This window comes from Dryobates pubescens, chromosome 13 (genome assembly GCF_014839835.1).
Source record: "Dryobates pubescens isolate bDryPub1 chromosome 13, bDryPub1.pri, whole genome shotgun sequence".
Classification (NCBI taxonomy): domain Eukaryota; kingdom Metazoa; phylum Chordata; class Aves; order Piciformes; family Picidae; genus Dryobates; species Dryobates pubescens.
Genome location: NC_071624.1, coordinates 11,212,697 through 11,234,667, shown reverse-complemented (window position 1 = coordinate 11,234,667; position 21,971 = coordinate 11,212,697). Strand labels below are relative to the sequence as shown.

The following is a 21,971-nucleotide window of genomic DNA, read 5'->3' as shown; positions in this document are numbered from 1 at the left end:
GGAGATAAAGCAGTGTTTTGCTGAAGACTGTGCTCCAGCAGGCCAACAGCTCTCACGCACGTCAGCAAGTCTCAAGGAGAAGAGCATCAACACGCAGACCCTGGCCCCCAGATGACACCCATCTGTCCCACAGGGACCCTCAATGGAGGCTGCTGGTGACATGATGGATGAAAGGGGCCAGGCTGTAGGAGGGGAGGCTGCAGCTGCCAGCAGCAGCAAGCAGTGCTGGGGCGCTGGGGACCCAGGCTCGGGGGAGCCAGGGTGGCAGCAGGGAGCAGCAGCTTGCCCGAGGGCAGCGGCTGCGCAGCACCATCATGAGGGCACGCTCGCAGATGGTCGCTCTGCCGTGGACTTTCTGGGCTGCCCTCAGGCAATGTTACCCCAGCAGTCTTCTGACAATGACAACTATCGCTCTAATGACAAACTCTGGTTCTCATATGCCATTAATTATCCCCAGCTTTGCCTCCTGATACAAAGCTCTCCAGACGCCCTACCCAGAGAGCATCTTTTTCAGAAGAATGTAAGTGACTTGAATTGTATTTTGTCTTTCCTGACTTGCTAGCAAGGCTGAGAGGAGGATGGACAGATATTTGGGGTCTAAGTAAGAATTTTGTTTCCTAAAAAAGCAGCAGCAAGCCCATTTCTCCTTTACTTCTGCTGAAATGAACTCAGATTTGTGACAACTGGGGTTACTAAGGAATAAAACCACACAGAGTTTCATGGCAACAAACCAGTAAGGGGAAAAAAGGCTTGAATAATTATGAACAGTTTAAAATTGGGGATAACCAAGTTATACACCTCATTTGCTTATCTCCTCTAAGTCTTTGCCAGGTAAAGATCATATCAGGCAATCAGTTAATAAAGAATAAAGGCAAGGAGCTGTTCTGTTTACTTACACGTTTTCAAGTCATCAGTTATCAGTCATTGGTTTGTGGTGTGCCAACTATAAAGACAGCTAGGACAAAGAACAGGACGACCCAGGACAAAGAAACAGCAGCAAAGGCAGAGGGCAAGGGGAGGTTGGTAACCTTTCCAAAGGCCATGCCTTCAGGCACAACTGCTACAGGGCTGAACTCTCCCCCACTGAATGGCACATACTGGTTGGAAGAGAAACCAGGTCTAAGGAGGTTTGGAGGGAAAACAGGAGACTGATTTGCTGCTTTCCCAGCATAGCAGAAGAGCAGCAGCAACTCAAGATTCAGCAGGGAAGAATGAGAAAAGCACCATGAGCCATGCAAGGAACAAGCCCTTGTTACCGCTGCCTTCTTTCCACTTGTCCTTCCAACTCCCATGTCTCAAAAAAAAATCACTTCCATTTTTCCACTGAAGCAGCTTTCCCTGTCAAAAAAGCAGCCAGCAGTGATGCCCCTGGCAGGTATCACATACCAGCATGCAAAAGTACAGAGGTACCAGGAGAGACCTATCATGGGGGGCACAGTAAATGGGTGACCAGGGCTTTCTTTGCCGAGGTTGCCAGCCATGCAGGCCTGGGACATTGTCCCCCATCCTCCTGAGCCCCGGGTGAACCCAGTGCAGACACCCAAAAGCATCTAAATTCTCTACAATGGCACATGTAGAACTTGCCTTTTTTCCTCACAGCCATCATCAACCAGGGCCTTTGGCTGACTGGACTATCTTCTTCTTCTTGGGAAATCTCTCCATTTTCAGTGTCCCTCCCAAAATATCCTGGCATTATTAGAGGCTCCAGTAGACAGATCCTGGGATCTACAACTATATCATCATCAAAGAAGGAAGCAAATCCCAGCCATCTACTTATTCTTACCCATCTTTCTTAAGGAACTTCACTGTCTAAAAGGTCATCACATATATTTACTAATGGAAAATGCTCCTAAAACAGGAGTCAGGGAAGACACCATAGAAGAAACTCTGTACTCCTGGAGCAAAGAAATGTGGACTTCTCTACAGCATGTAGCTGCTCCTTCTGAAGTCAAAGTTTTGTCAATACCAGGGCTAAATCTAATGCTCCGAGGTCTCCCTGTGAGAAATCCCCCTGCTCAGAAAGGACAGCTGCCCAGATCCAGTGTCTACCTGGCTAAGCTGTCAAATTACTGCACAGAAACCTCAGCCTCAACAGAGAGAACTTGCCACAAGAGTCTGATACCTAGGTCTCCTAAATACACTTCTGACAGTCCCTTTCCTTCACTGCATATCCTTCTCCTCACCAGTGAAGCTGAAACTAGGTGGGTGGGCAGAGAAGGGAGGTATCAGGGCCCCACTGGAGACTGATGGTCTAGAAGATCTGAGCTGGGAGATACTAACATCTCCCACAACAGGGCAGAGCCACAGGAGTTACTCTACAGGAGACTTAACTTGGGAGAGGAGCAGGATTTTGAGCAAGAGTAGTGGGAAGAAACTCCTTGCATTATGCCAAACTAACAATTAATTATTCTGACCCCTTTACTGCAGTGGTTATCCAATGAGCATTCAATATTTCCACCCTGAGCAAAGACATGTTTTCTGAGAAAGATTTACTATGTTAGCTTGGGCAATACTTCATAAGCTTATCTTACAGTGAAAACACACTTCAGCAGCTAGGATCCAGTGAAACTACATTATAATCTCAGTGTTTTCCTTTCAGCGATTATCTGACAAACCAAAGCTGTAATAGTCTTACTTAGAAAAAAATTAGGCACTAAGATACAAAGAGCAACTCAAATTAGTTATGTTATTACCAGCAAAGTAGATCCAGGACACTTGGAATTTGCCTCCCTTTGTAAGTGATCAGCTTAGGCAGCTTCGATACACACTTAGATCTGCCTGACAGGAATTCCTAGGTCAAACATCCTTGTTTTAAAGTCCCTTCCCCCAAATTTCCTCTTACAATTAAACTACCATGACATTAGAAGGTGGCCAAAGTGCACCAAAAGTCATCAGACTAGAATCCTAATTACTTGTGACAGATCCAAATTTATTTTCACTAAGTTTGCATTGGTCACTATGGAAATTTGCAGTTCTGCCCAAAAAGGATACAACCAAAGATGCAATATCCACTTGCAAATGAAAACACATCAGTTTCAGATCTCTAAAACAACTCACTGGAAAATAAAATAAAATAAAATAAATCTCCCTCCCTGGATGGAAAGAAAGAAGTTGGTTTAAGGAAAAAAAAATAATAATAAAAAATAAAAAGTAATTCAACATTTGCTACTTCAGCTAGGAAAAAAAACCAACCAACACCTACTTGAGAAGTTAGTTGGCTTACACTAAATGGGCATATCTAAGAATCCCATCAGAAGGCATTACTGACACAAAGCTTTTAAAACAGAAAATACTGCTCTCCAGCTTAGTGCTCAGACACCAGCTCAGCTGTAAACCTCTCAATAGCAAGGTCTGCTCCTTACTAATGAGGTAACAATGCTTAAGTTAGAATAGAATAGACCAGACCAGGTTGGAAGAGACCTTCAAGATCATCGCGTCCAACTTATCAACTAATCCAACACCACCTAATCAACTAAACCAAGCACTCCATCAAGTCTTCTCCTGAACACCCCCAATGATGGTGACTCCACCACCTCTCTGGGCAGCCCATTCCAATAGGCAATCACTCTCTCTGTATAGAACTTCCTCCTAACCTCCAGCCTAAACCTCCCCTGGTGCAGGTTGAGATTGTGTCCTCTTGTTCTGGTACTGGTTGCCTGGGAGAAGAGACCAACCTCCGCCTGTCTACAACCTCCCTTAAGGCAGTTGTAGAGAGCAATAAGGTCACCCCTAAGTCTTCTCCTCTCCAGGCTAAGCAACCCCAGCTCCCTCAGTCTCTCCTCATAGGGCTTGTGCTCCAAACCCCTCACCAACTTCGTTGCCCTTCTCTGGACTCATTCCAGCAAGTCAGCATCCTTCCTAAACTGAGGGGCCCAGAACTGGACACAGTACTCAAGTTGTGGCCTAACCAGTGCAGTGTACAGGGGCAGAATGACCTCCCTGCTCCTGCTGGCCACACTGTTCCTGATGCAGGCCAGGATGCCATTGGCCCTCCTGGCTGCCTGGGCACACTGCAGGCTCATGTTCAGCCTACCATCGACCAGTGCCCCTGGGTCCCTCTCTGCCTGGCTGCTCTCCAGCCACTCTGACCCCAGCCTGTAGCACTGCATGGGGTTGCTGTGGCCAGTGTGCAGAACCCGGCACTTGGATGTGTTAAATCTCATGCCTCTAAGTTCTCTGATGGCTGTTTCAATAAGCAGTTTTCAGAATGTTTTAGTACCGAATATGTATGGAAAGTAGTGTGAAACAAAGCAAAGCATCTTAAGGATTGTTTGACACTCAAACTCTTGCAAGTTCTGTCTCTATCAACACAAGAGACATATGGAAATAGAAACTTCCTCCAACCAAAAAGCAATACACTGAAATGCAGGCTCAGATGTGCCCTGGGTTACTCTCTTCTGCTACAATCTTCACCTTTAGGGACAGCAAGGAGGAAACATGTGGGTGTTCAGAAGACAGTGTAAGGGCCCTTCACATTCTGTCACCACTGTTTATAGGCACAGAAGAGATTCTTCCTCCGGAACACAAAATTGATGGTAACAACCAGTGATTTGGCCCTCCCTTCACCAAGTAAACCAAACTGTAATGTTTCTGAGGATCAAAGCAAAGGGATCTGTTTTCTTAGAAAAACCTCTCCCTAACTGGAGGATTTCAGATCCTACCAAGTTGTTCTGGTACCTAAAGAGGTAGGAGCTCTGAGCTTCTCCTGCACTTGGCAGACTTTTTTCCCCATGGAATCTACAGTCCAGAGGTCCAAGTGAGCTCTCTGAAGTCTCACCTAGCAGACTGAAAAGCCTCTCCTCTCTACCCAAAAGGCAGGGAGGAAAGGAAGTGCCATTTTGCTTGGTACTATCCAAAACTGACATTTATTTTAAACAGGCTATAAAGAAGGGTTGCTTAGGAAAACAACATGCAATGTTTATATCTCCACACAGTACTGGGTTATTTGTATCTACACACACAGAGCTTCCTACCTGTGATGGAGGGAAGACAGGTAGTTCACTGGGATGAGACTGTTAAGCCAACAGCTTTGGAATTTACCACATGCAGCCCATCCAAAAATCAGCCTAAAAGCTCCTACGTGCAGTGCAACAGGGCTCTGCCAGGAAGAAGAAAAGCTGCTCCAAAGCATGCAGCATTCCCAGGTTGTTTCATCACAAAGCTAGGTGTTTGATGAACAGAACTAACTTCCTTAGATATGTTTATTCTGAATTCTCAGTTAAGCAGACTCACTCTGCCACAGCTGCTCATGCCTAAAGACCTAAACTCACACACCTGCAAGCCCAATGGCATAGTGAAGACAAGGACCAGAAGACTCAGATCATTACCAAGATGATTTCTGCAGATGCACAGTAGGGAGGAGACCCTCAGAGAGGGAGAGGAAAGGCATAACAATAAATGCCACAGCAGAGACAAGCATCTGCAATTACAGAGCAAAGGAATCATGAAGAGGTGTCTAGAGCTGTCTTCCTTATAGACACAATGCTGCCAAGCATACTTGTACTTAGCCTGCATACTTGCCAAGCACACTTGTATTTAGCCACCTCCATGAGGAAGGATGGAGGAGATGGCAGAATGATGAGATGGAAATGTCACTTTTCCTCAGAATCTTCCAAGACAAATCCACAACAGAGATCATTTTGGGAAGCTGCTGTCAAGCCCAACACGTCAAACCATAGCTGTCTCAGTAGCCACGTAACACTACTACAACCCACAGCACAGGTCTTCTCATGTCCTTGAGAATCTGCCAGTCAACAGAGGGGTTGGAAACTTTATGCAAGAGAACTGCACCTCAAAAATAAATAAAAATTCACAGGGGTAGTGTTGCAGTTCACATAAAGTTTTATTATATTAACAGCAAGTAAAATTAAAACATTACCGAATCATTTCCATTGAGTATTTTGCCTATCTACATAATGATCTTCCTTCCTGCATGTGTATTTGTTCCCAAAGAGTGTGTGTCCACTTTTACTATTGCATGGAAAATATGTTACCTGAATGAATCCTAATCTAATTCATCCTGGAAACCTTGCTCTAACAATTACTATATTTCAGTATGTTTATCTTCACACCCACCATTTATTCTCATTATCATGACCTCTCACTCACTTGACCTAAACTTCTAGCTCAAAGGAACAAAGGTGAACTCAGGAACATATGGTAATATGCAAGAACTTAATCTAATTCCTGTTACCTAATTGCCTTTTTTTTTTTCCCCTTACTTAAGAAGTCATTTGAGGGTCAAGACAATTTACTAGGGAAGAGCAACATAAGAAGCTTTCCCATCATTAACTTCCATTGCAGGCTTCAGCTGCCCAACAAAAGAATAACTTCAGCATATTCAGCCTGCAGCATTTAATCAATGCAACCATTAAGCCCAATTTCTTCAATACCAGCAGAATCCTGAAGCTGCTATACTGTTTATTCTTCCAGAAATCTATGCTCTTCAGAAAAGTTGTAGCAACAACCAAAAGAGCTAGATCCAGAGACCCACAAACATGAACTCAGGATAAACTAATACAGAGCTGCCTTGAGCAGCTGAAACAGCTCCAGCTTCTCTGCTGGTTTTCCAGGCTTCAAGCAGAGTGAAACTGATCTGATTTTTGACAGTTCCACCTCAAGGATTTCTATTAAAAGCCATGTAACTGAGATGATTTCCTGGTGAGCTTTCACTCTGCTGTGGCCTAGAAATGTTAAGAGCTATGCAGTGGAGACGATCCATACCCAGAAAGCTGCAGGCTAGGAAAGAAGCATGAAGACTCCTTAAAAGCACTCAGACTGAACAGGAGCCTCTGAAGAAGAGGAAGAACATTTATTCCTTCCAGGAGCCAGTGATGTTGGCTGGCTCTAAATTTGTCAGAGATTTCATGGCAGCTAACCTGAAAGGGGAACATGAGCAGAGGGACAGCACATTGTCCAGATTCTTGTCATTTCAACCTTCCCCTATGAGCCTTGGCCAAGGAGAAGAACAGTGATCTCTCTACACTCTATGCCAAGACAAGACACTGCTAACTGCAGAAGGACTCCAGGCGCCAGAGGAGAGCACAAAAGGCAGGTAGGCACCTTAAGCCTAAAAGAAGAGGGGGCATGGAAGTGCACAAGAAGGTGTATAAATCCAAAACAGAGATTAAACTCTAGATTACAAATACAACTTGGGTGGAAGGATCCAAAAACCTTTCTAAGTATTGATTCTAGAGCAGCATCTTGAAAATTCGAGAATGGCTTCATGCATTGTCAACCAATACTACCAAATGTCACCACTTCTGTGGAGCCAAGCAATCTCAAAGTACTCCATAATGTCCTCCAGCCAGTAGTAGTGTGGACACCAAGCAATTTTAGGTTGTACTTTCTGACCTTACCAGGGCTACTAGAGACTGGCAGTCACATCTGAGCTGAAAAAATGAAGATTGACCAGCATCCACCTGGCCAAAGCTGAACAGACAGGGAGACAGGAGCAAGCTCTAGAGCAGCAGGTCTAAGCAGCATTTTGTTGACTCTACCTAATAACCATCAGCTACTCGATTCACCTTTCCATGACAGAGTTGGCTGAGCTGGCTGTCAGTTTGCTCTGCCTGGAAATAGACTATTTCTAGTCAAACTTCATTACGTCAAGGCAATGAGCAAGCCTCCGACTGATTCAAACACCAAACCATAGGTGGGAGTGCAAATCCTGAGCAAACACAGTTATCTGACTGCTGCCAGGGCAGCCAGTCCAGCAGCTTGATGACTTCTGTGAGCAACCCCATGGGAAACCAGATATTCTGTGCATGTGGTAAAGAAAGATCTCCCAGGAGAAGAACTGAAAAAAGGCAACTTTTGAAAACTAGTTTGACAAGGATGGCTTTTGGCATAGTGACACAGTTTTACCAACTTCTGCTTGAACACCCTTTCTCTAAGAAAGGTTGAGCCACTTTTATGAGGACAGCTGCCACTCTCAAGAGTACAAGGAGCTGCTACTGTTCAGTTGCTGATATCCCTTTATCAGAGTAACCTGATTCCAGTATTTAAGAACAGACAATTCACACTTGTATAAAATATTTAACAAGAGACAGTTCACACTTGTATAAAATCTCACATGGCATGCCAGGCTGTGCAGGGACACAGCATCATAAAATATTCTGTACAGAACATTTTGCACTTTTCCTGGGTTGGGAGGATACAAAGAAGTTTCTAATTTTTATTACATATTGAAATGGATTATAAGCAAAACCCTTCCACTGCAGTGACAAGGCACACAAATCATGTATTCTAGCTCAGTGCTAAGGGACAAGATAAAAATTACATTACCTCTGCTGTACTAGTTGATGTGAACAAGAATTAAGGCAAAGAATTACAGACCTGTAAAGGTCAGGTCAACTGGTGGATGACTTCTCTGGAAAGCAGTGACACTGAGTAAGTTGAGGCATCAGGGTAAAACAGAGAGACCTTGCATGTCAATACCAAGCACTATTGAGAACAAATCTTTTCTGCATACACAATATTGCTCAGATCAGCGAGCAATATTGCTCAGCTCATTCTTTGCCTGCATTTCAACAGGGCATAGAAACCCCAGAGAGGGTTTGATGGACAATAGTTAAGGCAGCTAAGACACTCTCTTCAAGGTTCTCATTCCTACTGTCTTTGTAAAGAAGTGGGGAGGAAAAAGGGACATTTATTCACCATGGAAATACAGCTGAGAATGCAAGAGGAGAAAGATTTCCAACTTGGCTGAAAAAGACCTACCTCCAATGGGCAAACTTAAGGCAATCTAGGAGGGACACAACAAATTGGCTCTGTGTAGAGCAGCATGCTGGAAAGGAAAATGGCTTATCACTTCCTAGATCAGAGATTGTTCTAAAGATAATCTTTAACCCAGCTTCTTTGCAAGGGGAGTTCAGAAAAGCAGAGCAAACTTGTTTGACCAGGACAGCTTCTAGCAGAGTGGTTTCAGTTATGAACTTTTATTTAAATATCCTTGAGCAAAGAGAGGCTGACGCAGTTTTATGAGCACAAGAACTTCCTGACAGTACACAGGCTGAGAATCTGGCTGAATGTCATGGTCTCTTCAGGTCTCTGGACTTCCCTGTTGCCTATCCCATCTCTAGGAAGAGAAGGACAGGAAGCACAGCTCTTGTAACTGCAGCACTTAGTGACAGATCCAACATCTGAGTCTCAGCCTGCAGCCTCATGCATAGCAATTTCTACCAGTTTGCTTTAAGCCCCTGAGAAGCAGAAGCAGCCCAATGCACAACTTCAGGGAAATTCACTCAAATCTGGGCCCTAATCAGCATACACAATGTTTCATGCTTCACAGCTTCTGACAGCAAGAGCCAACCCCAAATTCTTTGCCCTGGTCTGTAACTAGAGATGGAGGGGGTAACTGTGCTCTGAAGAGGAACAGAACCACAAGGAGGGATGGGACACAGGCCAGGATAGAAAAGATAACAGAACAGCCTGCACTCCCAGCGTGACCCAGAGCGCTCTTATTCGAATGACACGTCTACTTCCATTCTTCATGGTTCATTCTGACCATCCACAGTAGAACAAACGAGCCAGCAATAGAGTTATTGCCTAATTCTACTCCCCTAACAGAAAGGACAAAAGCCATCTTGCAACTAAGAGGCAGCAATCTGGAGGGCTTTGTGTGTATGCACAAAGATTTGAGCACCATCTCCAAGTGGCTTTGTTTTGGTTTTGTTTTTGCCCCAGAATGAGTGAAATTCACTTTTGATTCTATTAAAGTAGCTATGGATATTTTTCATCCCCATAAATCCAATCATTTTTGTGTTTGGTTTGGCTTTTGTTCAGGTCTCATATACATATATGAACCTTTATTTATATATATACACACACACACCACACATATCATACAATCATAGAATAGCTTAGGTTGAAAGGGATCTTAAGAGATCATCTACTCCAACCTCCCCTCCATGGGCAGGAATGCCTCTCAACTAGACTCAGCTGTTCAAAGCCTCATCCAACCACCTTAAACACACTCAGGAAGGAAGCATCCACAACCTCCCCAGGCAGCCTGTTCCAGAGTTCTACTACCCTTGTACTGAAGAACTTCTTCCTAAGCTCCAGTCTAAACCTAGTCTCCCCCAGCTTCAAACCATTCCCTCTTGTCCTACCACTATATACCCTTATGAAAAGTTCTTCTCCAGCCTTTCTGTAGGATCTCCTCAGGTATTGGAAGGTCCCCCCAGAGACCTCTCTTCTCTAGGCTGAACAACCCCAGGTCCCTCAGCCTATCCTTATAACAGAGGTGTTCCAAGCCCTTGGATCATCTTTGTGGCTCTCCTCTGGACTCACTCCAACAGCTCTATGTCCTTCTTATGATGGGGACACCACAACCAGACACAGTATTTCAGGTCTGGGTCTCACAAGAGCAGAGTAAAGGGGAAGAATCACCTCTCTTGACCTGCTGGCCACACTCCCCTTGATGCAGCCTAGGACCCAATTTGCCTTCTGGCCTGTGTGAGCACACTGCTGGCTCATGGTGAGCTTCTCAGCAATCAATACACTCAAGTCTCTTTCTTCAGAGCTACTCTCAACCCACTCTGCATATCTGTATGTATGCATAAAGTGCATGGGAACATGATGGACTGTTTCTTCATTTCAGCTTATTAAATGTGATACCTTTGATGGCATCCTTGACCAGCTTGAAACCTTCAGACTTCCCTATATTAGGGGGAAAAATAAGAAAGCCTACTGCAAGTGTTCATTTAAGATGCATTGGCCACAGAATATTTCTCCTGCTCCCATCAGTGCATAAGCAATGCTCTCAGCAAAAGGGAGTAGAGCACTGGTTTTGGTGGGTCAGCAAGAAACACTCCCATGGCATCTCATCTGCCATCCACCCCTGTGTTTTGCTGCAGTAGTTGTATCCAGCAGAAGAGATGTAAGAAAAAACCCCAACTGTCTCACTGGCAATCAGTTTGAAAGGAATGTTCAACAGCCAGCATCAGCCAAGCAGCCTTCCCAGGGGAGGCCCATGTTACACAGGGAGGGCACTTCCACTCACCATAGTCCAACCCTGCCAAGCACTCTGTGCCCCAGAGCTGGCACCGCATTCCAGTAGATGGCCTTAAGAAGTTCAGCAGATGATACATTCTAAGGCTAAGTTCTGCCTTGAAAAAGTGCATCTTTGGTTATTTTAAAACCAAGGCATTTTAAGCCACACCTGTGAAGGCTGAATTTGGCAAGATTCATTTCTTTTTCATGACAGTTATCACTGATGCTAGAATAATTGTAACTGTTTTCCAGGAAAGTCTTAAAATCTGGGTAAGTGATGATATGAGAAATTGCATGAAAGACAGGAAACAAGCCAAAGCAATCATCAACTGCTCAAAAACACCTTCAGAGAAAGCAGCATCGTAAACCGTATATGTATTGGAGAAAAAAAAAAAGGGCATTAAAATGCAGAGCAAGAAGAAAATAGAGAAAAATCCATATGAGTTAGACAGCCAAAGAAGCTGAAACAACTTTTGAAAGAGGTGATAGCAAAATACAAACTAAGCAGAAATCTAACTGGCACATCCACACCAGCCACAAGGCTTGTTAAGGATGAACACAGAAAGGCTTTGAGAAAACAAAAGAAAACAGTTGGCTCAGGCAACTGCAATAGAAAAGTAGGTTGAATTTCAACTGTGAAGACAATAAACTGATCTAATATTTGCCCTACAAATATTCTCCAAAGATAGACTTAGATGGCAAAAACCACTGAGATGGCACAGATTTTAGAAGATGACTTGATAACCTCCAACATAAGTCACTCCAGGGCATCTCAAGGAATGGAATGGAATGGAATGGAATGGAATGGAATGGAATGGAATGGAATGGAATGGAATGGAATGGAATGGAATGGAATGGAATGGAATGGACCAGGTTGGAAGAGACCTTCAAGATCATCACATCCAACCTGTTATCCAACCCACCTAATCAACTAAACCATGCAACCAAGCACCTTATCAATGAACCAAGAAAAGTAACTCTTTATCACACCTTTAGACTAAAGCATAGTCATACAGGTAACAAAGTATTGGCTCAGGTGAGGGTTTACATCAGATCCTGGCGTCAAAGTAGAATGTACTTCTCCAAATTTTCATTTGGCATTGCTATCAGAAGCAACAGAGATGCTAAAGTCATGCCATGTGACTCAGGAGCAGTTTAGGGGTTTTAGAATTGTTGAGTCAAAGTAGCAGCTCAACACTGTGCATCTATATATATATATATAACGCAGCATCTAAGACTGCAAATGAGTCAAGGGTAATAAGTAGCTGTGTAAAACATCTGCAGACAAGATGAGTAACTCCCAATTCAAGCCCTGTGCTTGGGACAAGATGGAAGTTGGTTTACATACCTTGGCAGTAACTAAGAGAGTGGAGGTACCCAGAAGGAAATAGCATCATGAACTGGTGAGGTGACAGCTCCACTGATGCACAGAAAGCAGTGTTTTGTCACAAAAACTACAACACTTCCACTCAAATGTTACTTCCAGTTTCATGAACAAATGGGTGCGAAAAACGAAGTCTGCCAATGGTATAGGCAGAGATCTCTGCATCTTCAAAACCAATGCCTCGGGAAAACAGAAGGCATTAAACAGAACAGCTGTACAACCATCTCCAAGATTTGTCAGAGACCAACAACTACTGACGTCCTAAGTTGCTGCCATCTTTTCTGGACAGCTGGGGCACGTGTCAGGAACGCACCAGCAGATCTGTCCTGGCAAACTTTTCACCCGCAGCCAAAGGCACATGTTAAATGTGCCAATTGTCAGAATTCTTTCAACACATCTCTTCAGGAAGGGATTTAGTACTAGAAAGGACATGCAAAGAGCAGCATAAGCATCGTTTGAGACAGGGGAGCCTCATTCCTTTTGCCCTAAGTGACTCTTAATGGTTTGGATGGAATTCAGATTCAGAATAAACTAGGTTTGCCTTCAAAACAGATAGCATCATTTGCTTTAGGTTTTAGTGCCATTTTGCTTTAAATGGACCAAATCTTCGAGTTGTTCATAACTCAACTGTTTGAAAACAGCAATAGACCTAACTGCCCCCAAGGAAATATATTCTTATCCCCAAACTGAGACACACAGATTGGCCAGCCAAGCTGCGAAGAAGGGAACTGCTACAGCAGCATCCTGAATCAAAAGAGCAACCAGCAGTCTCCAGACAACCCTGAGAATTGCAAATCTAAAGGTGCGACTTCTGTTTCTTGGATTTACTTTGTGTCAATCAAAACTCCATAAAACCCACTCCTTAATATCCGTTGAAAACTATGAAGGCAGTTTAGCAGAGCGGGATAGAAGCGATAAGGCATTAAGCTTTTATGCCTGTATTTTATGTCTTGCAGCAAAGCAAGGCAACAAAGTAATACTTCAACAGTTTGCTCAAATAAAGGTTTAAATCAGCAATCTCATCTACTCACCCTTTTCACCAGCATCCAGGGAAAGTTTCTTAATGTCATCAGTCAAGACATCCTGCAAGTGGTCTTGTCCATGCTCTGCATCATTATCATCAAACTGAGCTTCTATAACAACATCCGGACTTCTGGCGTCGCCTTTCGCCGTCTCTTGAGGAACGCAAGGCCCTAACATATCCTCGGGGACATCTGATTCATGCGTGGCTTCTGTTTCTTTGTCACTACCATCTGGCTTTATTACCTGAAGGACCAGGGGATTAAAAAGAAAAAGGCAAGCTAAATCACTGGACTGAAGAAAGAAAACATTATCTTTCCTTTTTCATCTGCATCCCCAAGGAGCTGACAATGAATTGTGGGTGGCTGGTGGCACACTGCAATTGCTGCGTAATTAGCCACAGACAATGCACAATCGAAAAAGGTACCTCACTAGGATAAAGATGGGAATGGCATGGCTTTTGCAATACCTCAACTGTGACAATAATGTATCCAAAGTGTATCTGGAGCATAACCATAGAGTTCCTGCCAAGCCTCTAATCGCCTCTACAGAAGCTGGGAGTAAACACAGAGAGGGAGGAGGATACACCACAATTTAATGAGTTGCTTAGACCATTGTTCACCAAGATACACTAATCATCCTGGGAAGTCCCAAAATTCAAGCAGTTCCAGTGGATTCTAGAATCATGTCAAAGCACATCTCTGGGAAAGCTCTCCAATGCACAATGAGGAACAGACTGAAAAAGTACAGACTAGAGAACGTGGTGCCCTGCAACCTGCACAAGAATTGGACTGTAGCAGCTTGGTAAGGCACCAAGCTTTACACTTATTTTAGACTCCAGTCTTTTCATGAAGGGTAATCAGTTATTGCTGTTACTTATACAAACCTCCTAATGAAATTACCGAGAGGAATGAGCTCAGTTAAAGTTCAAGTTCCTTAACCATTAACTAACTGGTAATTCAGATAAATAACTGAGCATTGCTACAGATTTGTCCCCACTTCAGTATGGCAATGGCACAGAAAGAGAAGAAACCATGTCATCACATTAAAAAGAAATCTTGAAGAATCCAAGTCCCAGTAAAATGGACACCAGACCTGGATGGCCAGGTGAGAGGCAGAAACTGCTCCATCTCAGGACACAATGATCAAAGCAGTGGACACTTGGATATGTAGGCATTTACTAGCATCCTTCCTGCAATCAACAGCAAGTTGCAAGCACCTGCCCAGCCCTGGAACCTATACCCAGGTTACAGTTTCAAACATATCTAAATTTCAGTCAAGCCATGGTACTTCAATGCAAGATTGAAAGTCACAAAGAAACAGGGCAATCTCACTCCAGTACCTCCCTGCAACTCAGCTCCTCTCCAGCTGGTGCTGATGCTTCCCAGGCAGGTAACTCCTCAGTATCACAAGCAGCAACCCACGCCACCAGCAAAGCAACTGAAGGGTCCCTTTTAAAAATGCAAAAACCCCCAAACTTCTTTGTTTTAAAAATATGGAATAGAGTCAGTAGAAATAAGCATGAATAGGTTCAACAGGTCCTAGCTGAAGGCAACCATTCCAAGTAACAGAAGCACAATCCAAAAAAGCTCCATGAATTATTTAGTAACTAAAAAGCAAACAGGTCAAATTAAGGCCTGTACTCAGTAGACTTTCACTATTTACATGTACAGAGGCAGTTGTGCTTTCAAGCAGTACCCATTTCTTTGCAGTCTTTTCACAATGCATAACAGCAACAAAATCAATTTTAAAATGGGGTTGAATTCAAGCCTTTAAAAAGAAAAAAATTCACATGACATGACTTTGAACTCTTGTTACCTTTTGTGACTCTGCTTTCCATCTTTATTTTCATTTTTAATATGTATATAATTTGTTACCATAGCAGATCTTGACTCAAACACTAAATTGTGACAAAAAGGGAAAAAGTTTGGCAGAAGAGGGGAAAATGGTGCATTATTAAACCTGGCTACATTTGGTACATAAAATACTGACACACAATGGTCTGGGCAAGAACAGTCTATTAGATTAGTGAGCTGACAAGGCTCCACGCACTTCTGACTCTGCCAGTGTGCCTATCCAAAAAGAAAACCAGTGTCAACAGTAATGTTTGGACCCTACCATGGTCAGATGTGGATGTATTCAGCTCTTAAATTTCAGTTGCACCAGATGTGAGCAAGTGTGCCACTGCAGCAGGAGTTCATTTTCTTCAACCTCTTCAGGTTTTGCCTGAATTTCTCTCTCTCTCCAAGTTGTTCTTTGGAGAGAGAGAGAGAGAGAGAGATGTGTTTGGGGTGCTAAATTACCAAGTTTTCTATATGTAATGCAGTGAACAACATCAAATGTATCTGAATGATAGAAGTGCTTCTCTAAAGATGCAGCACTGAAAAGCTTATGCTTCAAGAGTTTATGCTGCATTAAAAGAAGGCAGCAGATAAGGATTTCTTTTAAAATGCTATATGCTAAAATTATTGTGCTTCCCCCAAGCTAGAGGATACATTCTGCTGTTGCTAGCTAGCATGATACCCCAGCTGTGACTACCTAAGTAAGCCCTCAGTCACACATTGCCTTACGGATTTGCAAATGGATTTTTAAGTAAAGTTTTCCAGAGTCCACAAAATCACCTCCACACAGCCTAGAGCAGCAGAATGTCCAAATGCTGGCAGGCATGGGCAATAGGATTTGTTTTCTTTTTAAGGCCAAGACAGATCATTTAGGCTGACCTCATGTATAACAGAGCAGAGAATTTCACCCAAGATTTCTTGCATCACACCAAAAATTTTGGGAAGCTGTACATCACAAGACTGAAAAGCTGCATAAGACTTTACAAAATCAGGAGCTCAACGGATACAATTACTCCATTTAAGATGATCAGAGTTTCTGGCCAACATGAGCTCATCACACAGATTCCAAAGGGCAGGATCCTTCTGTGAATGAGCAGCAGCATGTTTGACCATGACAGAATGAGCATTTCTTACATGCAGTATCTCTGAAACCAGAAACTGATGATATTGCACTCTCCTATTCTCATGCTGGTGAAGCTCGTGCATGACGTAATGCATTCAGCTAGGATGTATCAGCACTTAACAGAGATGCAGAATATATCAAATACACCATTGGCTAAGTCTGCCATGCAATCATATAGTGAGTACAGAGCATCATTCTCCCCCAGTGCATTTGAAAATGCACAGAGCCAGGAAGATGAGATTCCCCCTTGCTGCATATGCATGAAATATATGATCTTACTACCATGCAAACGTCCCAGGATGCATGGCTGAAGCCCCTTGAAGGACCCCAACTTCCCTATCTGGGAAGTCAAATGTCAACTTTATGGTTCTATAATATTCATATGCTCTTTAGCAATAATTTTTCTAAGTTTGAATAAGCATGTTGATGAAAGCCAATTAGCTTATTTAAATGTCTGATCCTTAAGACAGTGGCTGAAGGAAGGGTTTTTTCCCCCAACTTCAAACAAACATCTATCACCGAACAAGCATTGAGTTTCTGCCCCCACAGTGACTGGTTTGTAAAGGCATAGCTGACCAAACACAAGATCTCTGAATGAAAATCCCATTTCAACCATAAATATAATAAAAAACAGCTAGTGGGCAAGAACATCCTGGCATGAATCTGTACAATCTGGAGAGCAGAGTGATTACCTCCGCACTCAGCCCGGCCTTGAAGCAGCCATCAAATGAACAATTGTCCTTACTCGGGAGGAAATTGTTCCAACAGAAAACTGAACCAGGATCTGTGCATCTGAAAGCACAAAGGTGACCTCCTGAGCTGCAGGAGAAAGTGCTTCCTCTGCCAGAAGCAACCTTACATCTACCCTCTTAGTTCCAAGCTTTTCATTTACTCTCAGCTCAGGTGTGGCGACAGCTGTCAACTCACACGTTACTCTATAATCTCAAACCACTGAGCCAGACTGGTGATTTTCAATCATCTTTGAGCTAAGAACCTCCAGGCTTTTTCCAATAAATGCACTGAGTCCCCCAAGTGTTTAAGCCTAATTCTAACAGTTTTGCTTCTCTTCCTTATTAATCTCTGATCCTTACAAGCAATCCATGAATCCTCACAGATCGGAAAGCGAAACACGGCTCACTGCTGGACTACACACAGCTGGAGGGACGCACTTTGCACAGCTAGAATCTTTCCACGTAGGGTCACTGTTTTCAACAGAAGCTTGCAGAGATCTCCTTCACTGAAAGCACCTTGCAGGGTAAGGAAGCAGGATCATCTTCACCACAGCTGTTTCATAGAATCATAGAATCAGTAAGGTTGGAAAAGACCTCAAAGATCATCAAGTCCAACCTGGACACATACAATAAAACAAGCCTCAAGGGAGGCTCTCCTCTCCCTCTACTCTACTCAAGCAAGCATCTGGAGAACTGTGCCCAGTTCTGAACTTCCCACTTCAAGAGAGGCAGGGAACTACTGAATAGAGTCCAACAGCAGGCTACAAAGATGACTAAGTGATTGGAACATCTCTCTTACAAGGATAGGGTGAGAAACCTGGGGCTGTTTAGACTAGAGAAGACTGAGAGGGGATCTTATAGATGTTTATCAATATCTAAAGGGCAGGTGTCAACAGGATAGAGCCAGAGCCTTCAGTGTTGCCCTTTGATAGGACAAGGGCTAACAGGAACAAGCTAGAACACAGGAAGTTCCACCTAAATATAGAGAAAACCTTCTACAATTCAAGAGTGACAGAGCACTGGAACAGGCTGCCACGAGAGGTTATGGACTCTCCTCCTCTGGAGACTTTCAAAACCTGCATGTATGAATTCCTGTGCATCCTGCTCTAGGTGAACCTGCTTTAGCAGGGGGGGTCAGACTAGATGATCTCCAGAGGTCCCATCGAACCCCTACCATGCTGTGATTCTGTGTGGTGGGTTGAAAAGAAAGGCCCAGCTTCCCCTCCCCCACTAAGCCATTAACAGTAACTCTCTTCAATGAGGTAGACAGACAATGCACAATGAGACTCCTCACACTGCTGCAAAAAGGTGCAGTAGATTCACCAGCGAGTAGAAGCTCAAAGCAGCTTCAGGGAGTTCACATTAAACAGGGAGGACAAAATACAGGAACAGCTATCAGGAATTAAAAAGTCTTCAGTCCAAGTCCATCTTCTGTGATTTGCAAACCAAGATAAGATGCCTTTGTTCTGAAAAATAATTTGGTCAAGCACAAGCTCTGCTTCAGCTATAGACAAGTTACTATGGTCAATGCTGGTTAGGGCGACAAAGCTTAGGTCTGAGTCATCGGTCCTGGAGAAGGCTCCAGGGAGATCTTATAGCTACTTTTCAACATCTGAAGGGGACCTACAGGAAGGCTGGAGAAGGACTGTTTAGAAGGGCTTGTAGCAATAGGATGTGGGGCAATGGTTTGAAACTGGAGCAGGGTAGGTATAGGTTGGACGTAAGAACAAAGTTCTTTACAATGAGAGCAGTAAAATACTGGAACAGTATTGCCTAGGGATGTGTTGAGGCCCCATCCCTGAAGACATTCAAGATCAGACTTGATGTGGCCCTGGCAGCCTGATCTAGTTGGAGGTGTCCCTGCTGCCTGCAGGGGGAGGTTGGACGAGATGGCTTTTGAGAGTCCCTTCTAACCCAATGCAAGCTGTGAATCTGTCCTCTCTGCAGTCAAGCCTTAAGTGAAGCAACAACTCTGAGAAACAGAAACAGGTTGAAAGTGGTGATTTCAAAAGGAAGACAGCTGAAAACGGGGCCTTTGGACCAAACTACCATCTTGCCGTTGCACAGAGCGTTGCTACCACAACACTAACACAAACACCACATTTCATACCAGCACTGTGAACACCTGCATCTATTAGCCTCCCAGCTTTTGCCATATTAAACAGGCTTCACTTAAAAGCTGGTTCCCTAATGCTCCCTCACGAGGGAGTAGGAATGGAGCCTGGCTAACATGAGGATGCTGTCACAGCTCAGACACAGACACTTGAGCCAAGCTACCATAAATATTGCAAGGAAGAGCTTTGCTTTCCTGGAAGGAGCAACCAAACAAAGGCTGGCTCGCTCTAGCTCCTTCTTGGATAAAGAAAGGATGGCACTTCCAGTGAGAGAAAAACCACCTGTCCCTGTCACCCTTTCTTCTCTTTATGATTCCACCTACACCAAATGGCTCCAGCAAAGATGCCAATGCAGTAAAGGTGACTAGCATCAGTAAGTGCAGCTATGACATTACTTTCAGAATAGCAATAAGGTTAGGCTGAGTTTTTCTGTTGCAGATTTGGAATGGGGGTTGGGGGTTTTTAGTGCTTGGTGGGGGGTTTTGGGGTTTGTTTGGTTTTTTTGCCATCTTTTAATTCTAAATCACTAGAAACACTAGCTAACAGCCCACAGGGTAGCTGTTTTATACTAAACAGCACATTACACTCTACATTCCAGGCATCACATTTGATGCAATAACTATACAAACATCCAAACTAAAAGCTTTCCCACTTGGTTAGGAAAAAGCTACTTGCTCCTCCCCAGAGGGCTCTGCTGTTCCCAGATATCACATGCAGGTCTGTCACAGCAGTTGTGACAAAGCCATCCTGCTTGTTGAATCAAAGGGATTAAGGAGTATACAAAGGCTTCTTGGGAACAGTGACTTTTCAGAGCTCTTCTCTCACTCACTCCCACTGCAACAGATGAGAGATGGCAGAGGAACAAAGAAATCTAATGCATGTGTTTTCTGTATGCCCACCAAGCCTGCTGAATCCTCAAAGCCGTCTCCCCTGCCCTCACCAGCACCCTATATATTCCCTGCAAAGTGAGATTTTACTGCAGAGTTAATTCAAGTAATCAAACTGAGCATTCAGGTGTAGTCTAGTCCAAGTAGACACAGCAGAGAGCTCTACATACAGGCTTGTCATGCAGCTGGACAAGTAACAGAATTCACTGCAAAATAAACCCATATTTCCAAACAGCCACCTTCTCTCAATACTCCCTCCTGAAGTATGCCTTACTCCTGAACTGTTCCCACACCTTGCTGTGCTTCAGGCTGTACCTAAACATCACAGGTTACAGCATGTCCCCTCCAAGTCCAGCTCAAGTCCTTCTTCTACAACCTTGCACAACCAACCAGAGTAATAAATGGGAAAGCATCAACATGGAACATTCTCAAGACTGACCTGAGTCCCAAAGCCAAAACCCAAACTGTCTCCTCAGCATGTACCTCTACTGCCTATCTGGTCTCTAACCTGTCATTTGCCTCAACCTCACGTTGCACTGTTCCTTGGCCCAACTTCCATACTCTGCTTCCAAACATGCTGATCAACACTTCATTATCACCAAGCAGGAGACAGTTGCCTCTGCCACACTTCAAGTAAACTCCAGCCTTCACACTCTTTCTGCCATGTCTCTGTGGTCTCCTCAGAGCCATCTTTCCCATGTCTGGGTCTTGCACTGGTGCCTGTAGGATACACAGTCCTGAGACAAGGACTGTGTTCCCTTGGGTTTATTCCATCTTGTTCTCCTAATAGGATAAATTAAACAGCTCCATCTGTGTGCTCCTGTCTTTTGTACCCTCTAAAAACTGCTGAGAAGCAAGAAAAGACAAAGTTGTCAGAAGCAGCTGTTCCCTGCTCAGTGCAGGTACTCCACATGCCATAGCACCAGTGGTATGGATCCAAAACTCCAACATTCCAAAAAAGGAGCCACTCTTCAGGCTGCAGAAAATAATACCTGAGCTCAAAGTGGATCCTTTGCCCCAAGCTGCTTCGAAAGCACAGGTGTGTGACCGTTTGAGGCTGCGCCTTTAAGGAACAAGCAGTGCTGGGACACACTGGCTAAATGTTTTCGGTACTAGAACAAAAACATTCTGATATTCTAAACGAATTTCATTGGTGGATGGATAAAATGCAACTTTAAATTGTAGAGCAGTTGGAATTTTTTTTTCCTCAGTTCAGTTTGGTTGGGGAGTTGGGGAGTTTGGGTTTCAGCCTTTTCTCCCTGCCTGCTTCTCTGCGAGCTACCCGGAGTTGGCCTTGAGATAAGCAAAAACTAATCCTGCATGGGCTTTTTTGAAAGCTTTATAACGATTCTTATCCTTAATAACTTGCCTTTCTTTCTCTCTAACCCCTTTTTGGGGAAAAAAGGAGGTAGGGGGGGAGAGAGGGGGTTACAGGGAGGGAATCCCTCCTTGGGGAGGGATTTTTGTTGTGTTATTTCTCTCTGCTGTATACTTCTGTGTATATATTGTAAATACCTGTATATATTGTGTTATATATAACCTGCTTTCCATATATGCTTGCAAATATATAGCTTTGCTCCTCCCACTGGGTTAGCTGTGGTTTCTTACTCTGTGGAGGAGAGAGAGCTAGGCCCTCTCTCATCCTACCACAAGGTGGTACCTATACAGGGGCTTATAATAAGCCCCTGCTAGGTCTGTACAACTTTTCCCAAGGATTATTTGGGAATATCTCTGAGAGAGGAATATCTCTGCCTCTCTGGGCAAGGGGATTCACACTTTAGAATTCCTCTGTGATATCTAGATATGTTGAGCCTAATGGCATCAAGGAGACATGGGGAAAGGACAGTGTCTCCATGCCTGCTTGCAGAGAACACTG

The 21,971-nt window shown here is 43.9% G+C and overlaps 1 protein-coding gene across 1 annotated transcript in view; it reads right to left on the bottom strand.

Annotated features, from left to right (window-relative positions):
* The window catches only part of DIS3L2 (DIS3 like 3'-5' exoribonuclease 2), a 198,286-nt gene that overhangs the window by 123,928 nt on the left and 52,387 nt on the right, over positions 1–21,971 (bottom strand). The window contains exon 6 of the mRNA XM_054166737.1: positions 13,411–13,645. Coding sequence (XP_054022712.1) covers positions 13,411–13,645 — 235 coding nt within the window. The remainder of the gene's footprint in view (positions 1–13,410; positions 13,646–21,971) is intronic.